This window comes from Gadus macrocephalus, chromosome 15 (assembly GCF_031168955.1).
Source record: "Gadus macrocephalus chromosome 15, ASM3116895v1".
Taxonomy (NCBI): Eukaryota; Metazoa; Chordata; class Actinopteri; order Gadiformes; family Gadidae; genus Gadus; species Gadus macrocephalus.
In genome coordinates, this window is record NC_082396.1 from 16,772,440 (window position 1) to 16,779,346 (window position 6,907).

At 44.4% G+C, this 6,907-nt stretch overlaps 1 protein-coding gene across 2 annotated transcripts; it reads left to right on the forward strand.

Moving 5' to 3' along the window:
- Positions 1-2,550: 2,550 nt before the first annotated feature.
- Positions 2,551-4,544, forward strand: LOC132473338 (uncharacterized). 2 transcript variants are annotated; one of them, XM_060073416.1, is made up of 3 exons: positions 2,551-2,938; positions 3,018-3,103; positions 3,212-4,544. In XM_060073416.1, the coding sequence occupies exons 1-3, from the start codon at positions 2,936-2,938 to the stop codon at positions 4,176-4,178; spliced, it is 1,056 nt and encodes a 351-aa protein (XP_059929399.1). In that variant the 5' UTR covers positions 2,551-2,935; the 3' UTR covers positions 4,179-4,544. The 2 variants fall into 2 exon arrangements, with proteins under 2 accessions (XP_059929399.1, XP_059929400.1); XM_060073417.1 differs by having other exon boundaries at positions 2,551-3,098.
- Positions 4,545-6,907: the final 2,363 nt, after the last annotated feature.

Consider the following 6,907-nt stretch of genomic DNA (forward strand, 5'->3'; position numbering starts at 1 on the left):
CCCCGGTATAAAGTTTTCTTGCTTAACATAATTGCTATTGCGACTTCTAGTGGACACATTAAGAAGTTTCCTTCATTGAAAAATAGCAGATCATTTTACGTTACATTCCAAAGCGACTTCCAGTTACACACAATTGTCCAGTAGTTCAATGTACAACACATTAATCAGTGCCAGTCAATGCAATCCATGTAATGCTAGGAAGGATTTTTCTAAAAAAAAATATTTTTTCAGAAAAATGACAGGCTACGTCTGTCATCTCCCTACCGTGACGTCATGCAACGCCTTCCGGGAGAAATGAGAAGCTATCGCAAACCGCTCCAATATGACCCACTTGTTCGTATTAAATTCTGTTTTGTGATACCCAACAACATTAAATACAAAAGGTAACTATTAAAATGTTTATTACCAACAAGCAAATTGCGCAAATTCGAAAAAAATAAAACCTGCACCATGGCCTTTAATGAAGCGCTTCCCAAAAGGTGTGAGGAAAGAGAGACCCGTGACGCGCTCTCTCACTCCACAATGGGATTTGACACTGGTGCTGTGCACACTGGTTACAGCCCCATTTGAGCCTCTTGACCGGGTGCCCCTCAAGTTTGTGTCAGCCAAGACAGCTTTGCCGCTGGCCCGGACGTCAGCTAAGAGAGTGAGCGACCTGTCTGCACTCTCTGTAGCCCCTTCTTGTCTTAGAATACAAGGAGACGGCAGTTTGGCCATATTACGCCCAAATCCGGCTTTTACACCAAAGAGTATTACTAGCTCGTTCAGATCGAGAGTAATAACACTCAAGGGTTTCCCTCTCCCTCCTCATCAATCTGAGGAGGAAGCAACAGCCTATCTCTTGTGCCCCCTACGCGCTTGCCTGTTATGTGAAGCGCACAGAGGCTCTGCGCAAATCTCAACAGTTATTTGTGCATTGCAGAGAACATTCCCAGGGCCTCCCCCTTGACGAAACATGGCTGTCACATAGGCTAGGTGCAGGAGTGTCCAACGGTTTTTACTTCCGTATTCCGTTGTGGGTTGGTACGCTTCCGGTCTCGCTGCGCTAGTGATAGAGAAGGCAGCTACACTATGGCTTTATTTTATTCAAGATGTTTGCAGGATTTGCCTTCAATCTCGATAAGTGACGTTCATCGACTGGTCCAGACGGGGAGCTCTGCCCCCAGAAGCAAGAGGGAGAAGGGATTTAAAATTTATCTGTCAAGTTACATAGACAATTATGAAGGCAAGTTTAAACAACACTACGGTAGCCATGCTACATCGACTAGCTAGCTGTAGTTATTTACCATTTAGCAGGGTCCTCCTTCGTCTGTACAGTGTTTGAAATGTGTACGATTACTGTTTAGTAACAGAAATTATGTTTAATAACATGAATTATGTCGAATTCCTCCAGTTTCAAACAGAGATCCAGCAGGGAGAGTCAGTGTGAGGGCAATCTGTCATAGGTCCTAGAGGAAGAGTGAAAAGCCACACGACCTCAGAGTAGGGAGAAACAAAACATGTATAACCTAATGGTTCAAGTTTTGGGTTGTTTATGTGTCTCGAGCTGGTGATGTGGATGCAGTATAGAAAATAAGTCTAGTTTGCTGACATAAACCTTAACGTAGCTTTCATTGACACCCCAGAAACTGTTCCTGTTCCTTAGAGTATAAGTATATACGTTTAAGCCTATCCATGGTCGGGTACATAAGTCAGTGTTAGGTAAGTGCTGAATGTATGCCCGGAATCTTGGATAGTCTTACCTGTTCAACGTTCAACTTACACTGCTCTTACTCTATTATGATTCCTGAACTCCATTTAAGAGGTAAGTGTAGCATACGTTTAGGTGTTATACGTTTAAGGCCAGGGGTGGCCAAACTTGCTCTTATATTACTCCATGCACATGTTACTCAGACATTCATTAGATAACTCTGGAGTACCATAGAGAACAGGGTTTTTCACAACTACTGTTACACTTTTAACTGGTCTGGTAATGGTCCTGGACAGTGTGCATTTTTCTGTATGGGACCTGCAAGCACAAACAGTTTGGCCATCCCTGTTTAAGCCTATCCATGGTCAGGTACATGAGCCAGTGTGAGGTAAGAGCTGATTGTGTACCCTGAATCTAGGCTGGTTCTTGTTCAATGTTGTTCTTACATTGTTACACTTCTATGTTACCTGAAAGCCAATTAAGAGATAAGTGACACCGGCTTATTTGTGTGGATGTCAAGTAGCAGTATTTGAAACTGTTAGGGAGTTGCGGGTGCAGGCAGGCAGGTAGGACCCAAACGCAGACGGTTTCTCGAAAACGGCACTTTATTCAAGCCTAAGCGCTAAGGCACAGGAATCAGGGAACTCGGGAGACAACTCGGAACTCGGGAGACGACAGGGAACTCGGGAGACGACAGGACTAACAACCACAAACAACCACAATGACAGCACAAGGAACAAAGGAAAGACGAGGGCTTAAATAACAAACACAACGAGGAACAGCTGAGACACATTAGGGGAGGGAACAGTAATCAACACAGGAGGAAAACACAGGGAAACACACACACCCTGACAGAAACGGAGCAGAACTAGATGTTTATTCCCTCTCTCTCAGTTCAGTTAGTTTAATAAACCAGAATGGTTGCACTTTTTCCATATCCACTATTGCTTGAACCGTAAGCCTGCTGTGACCTTTCTCATATCTGGTGTTCCTTTATAGTAGTGACATAATGACTTCAACGTGACATGTAAGTAATTGTGTTTTCTTTTATTGATAACTTTTGAAAACAGCTCGCCTGTTACAATTGGTGCTGCTGAATGCACATGTGTTGCTGGAAAAGTCCTGTGCAATCACAATGTTGGACTTCTTTTTCAAACGGCACATTACTCAACCCTGAGACTGAAGGCAGTTCCCCCCGTCCTTAGCTGCACAGAAACAGAGCAGAGATGGCATAAGCCACGGACTATGGTAAGCACTTAATACCAAAGTGATCATATTATTTATTATTAATACTATTGTTGTTATTGTTCTTTGTGTACTTTTATAGGGTGTGAAACCAGGTAGAGTGAGTGACATGGTCGTCATTTCTACAAAGCTTAAACCTAGGCAGTACACAGTTGCTGATGGTGTAAGGTAATATTTACTTATCTTTCTTCTTTTAGTTTTGCTTGAGTGTATTATTCTTCCCTCACCTTTTCCCCAACTCCTAATTATGATGTTACCCTTTCTTTTCTTTCTAAGGAGTAAGCGCTACAAAGCAGTGCTGGGGGACTTGCCGGACCCAGATGTCCTGAAAGTTGCTGAGGCTTACCAAGACTTCACAGCAGACATTGCTCCACTGATAACCACCATGGCAATAACCGAGGATGTTCCCCTTGTTCAGTCAGTATTTGGACCAGTCCAGGAAGGTAGCCCCATCTCTTACCAGCATCCAGTACCAATTAGTCGGGTAATAGTCTGCCACCCAGACAGCCCCCCTCCACCACCTCTGCCATTAGAAGGCTATAGGCTGGATCCCTCCACCTGTAATTTTGTGTGCACTCATGAACAGCATCTCCAGTTAATGTCACTTGCCATTACCTTGGATATGGCAAGGAAGATAGAGATGGCTACAAGGGACCAGAGCAACAGTGTGGAGTGGCACCAAGTCAGGAAGCCGAGGCTCACTTCCTCTCGATTTAGGGAGGTGTGCCATGTGAGAGGGGACAGTTCTTCTCAGAACCTAGCAGAGAGAATATGGAAAGGTGGGGTTCAGACAGCGCTAATGAAAAGGGGGCTGGCATTGGAGCCTGTGGCCATCCAAGAATACACCAGGACGAAAAATGTCAACTACTGGCCATGTGGCTTTGTCATACACCCAGATGCTCCTTGGCTAGGATCCTCTCCAGATGGTCTTGTATTTGATCCAACTGAGAGCCCACCATTTGGACCGATAGAAATCAAGTGCCCTAATTCCAGAAGCTATGTGGACTGCAAGTACCTAAAGATGCAGAGTGGCACATTAAAATTAAAGCCCAGCCACAGCTACTACTGGCAAGTCCAGGGGCAGTTATTACTCAACGGGATGCAATGGTGTGATTTTATTGTTCTGGCTGAGGAGGAGATTCTTGTGCAGCGGATCTACAGGGATGCTGCGGTGGCAGGGGTTATAAGGGAGAAGGGGGTTTATTTATTGTTTCACTTTTACCTCGGTAAAAACAGTGGTTGACTCTTTCCCCTTTTTCCATCCACTTTGCTTTTCGATTTATAGTATAAAATGTTAGTTCTCTCATATATTAGTTGTTCATACTCTTGGTTTTTGTTCGTTCGTCTAGTATATCCTGGGCATCGTCTTGTTTCCCCAGAATGTTGTAAATATTTCAATGTTATATTTGCTTGATTAAATTTTGCCTTCTCCATGTATATCTTTGTAGCTTAGAATTTTTTATCTTCCATATAATCGACCAAATCTTTCTCATCCATTACTGTTCTAATCTTTATGTGCTCGTGGATGATACGAGATGTCAATGATTGTGTGTTTTTTTATTTCTCACCTGCATTATTTCCTTATTAAATTATACATTTTCTTATGTCATTTCCAGTGTGTTTTAATTGGTTTTAAGTCAGTAAAACCCAAAATGTACTAGTGTAAAGACCACAATGACAATTTTTTAAGAGTCAAGACATCTTTAATTTACTGTTGACTTGCCCACGCCTTTACTAGCGGCCCATTCTGGTAATTGACCAGGAAGCAGGCCACACTGAACAACTCCTCAATGTTCCCACATACAGAGAGAGGTATTTCCTTATCAAAGAGTTTGTTTTCTTTAATCGTCCTTATGCACCTCTCCACATGCACTCTTAGACGTGCAATTCACTGCGTCTGCCTGACATCCTCTCTACTCATTTGCATTTTGTGAGAGAGAAAAGCAGGTCGGTACACCTTACACCCAGCAAGGTTGTCAACCAAGAAGCCTTTGTCCACCATGATTGCCATGTCTGGCTGCAGCAGCTTCGCAATTCCAGAACGTTTGAAGATTTCCCGATCACTCATGGATCCCGCATACAGCCCTGACACAAACGTAATGGCACCATGGGGAGCCATGCCAATCATTGCCTTGAATGTTGTGTGTGACTTGTAGCTGGAAAACACTTCACTCTGCAGGAGAAGAGAAGAGGGCGTTTGGCAGGAGATCTCTGTGCAATCAAGCACCACCTGTGTGTCAGCAAACGAAGAAAAATCAGGTGGTAGGTGAGCTCTGACAACTTCAGATGGGATCCACAGACGCTGGCTTCCCAGCAGGAAGTACAGGAAGTGTGTCCAAGTGGACACAATCCGACTGGCAGTGCTGCGGTGGATACTGAACCTCTCTGCAAGGTCCCTGAGAAGTAAACCGGCTGACATATGCATCAGGAAGAGCAGCAGCTCGTCAATAGGTGGAGGTTTCTGTTGAAAAAAATAAAAGTTTTTGTAACCTTGCAGACTAACATTTTAATTACTTATTGTTATTATTAAAGAGTTTAATCAGAAGACTATTGTTATAGAATTACAATTTTAGTGTTACATAGGCTACAACTCTTCTAGCCTACATACCGTTGTTTGGTGAGAGACTGTTGCTACTGCTGGCAGAAGCCGTCATTTTGGCGCTGGTAATCCTCACCATCATGCTGTTCACGGCAGGCTCCACCAATCTCCAAAATGCCATGAAATGCGAGTGGGACGCAAACCTGGTGTAGAAACGAATGTCCGCGTCCGATCCTACCAGACGCTCTATCCCAAAACGCTGTAGCACTTCGACCTGGTGTTGCAACTCTCTTATTTGAAGACGCAATGCTTCGTTCTCCTCAGTCATCACACTTGCCCTCTCCCCTGTTTCTGGAATCACACAGTAATCGTGATCAGGTGCCACTGTCACAACTTCCATCTCGGAGTCAGATCCTGAATCCGGGATATCCATGTCTGGCCGCGGACGCCGATCCCAAACACTGGGTCTGGGTACAGGTCGTTCATATCCATTCCATTCAAAGAGAACAGGAAACGTTCCCTTTTGTAACCTTCTCAATCCACTAGCAGTCACAATGATATCTGTTGCATTAAAATGCCTACTACAGACCCGGGTGTTTTTGGTAGGGTTGAAGTCATCTCTCCGGATCGTTCTCATCCACTCGGAATACGGAAGTAAAAACCGTTGGAGACTCCTGCACTTAGCCTATTGGCTGTGTGAAGTAGTTTTGACTTGTTCGTTCGAGAAACGGTTCGAATGAACGAGTCTTTAGGACGAACGAACCGAACGAACCGAACCGGTTCGTGTCTCTCGTTCGTCTGGTTCACCATTCGATTCACCGGAAACTCGACTGGACGAACAAACGAGTTTCCGGCGTGCTTTCCATGATCATGGCTGCCGCGGGTTTTTAAAACGTAGTAAAAGGTAGTAAATTAAATTAGGCCAAATTAAAGCCAGTAAAAATTAGTAAAAAGTAGTAAATGTCATCTGACGAGGTAGTACATTTTCGAACCCTAATCCAACTGGACCAATGCCTTTTTCAATTAATGTTACTTACGTGAAGGCCTAGCTTCTTCAATAAACTTGCGTGAATATATTTTTATGTTGCGAGTAGGACCTGTGACCTAGGATCACGTGTACCCCGCGCGCGTTAAAGTCAGTTTGGGTACCCGGCTGGCTTGCTACCAAACCTCTCTGTGAGTTCGCATCAAAATGGGTAAATGTAAATTTTCAGACCTCTGGCTGGAGGAATCAGCCTTTAAAGACTGGCTTAGGCCAGTAGCTGGCAACAGCCGAGAGGCGTATTGCAGTGTCTGCAAAAAGACCATTAATATATTACCTGGATGGGGGTGAAGGCGGTCAAATCGCATATGGAGTCTGCCAGTCACCGAGCCAGGATGCGGGGACGTAGCGCGCAGCTACCGCTGTCGCTGTTTTGCGCTAGCACGACTGC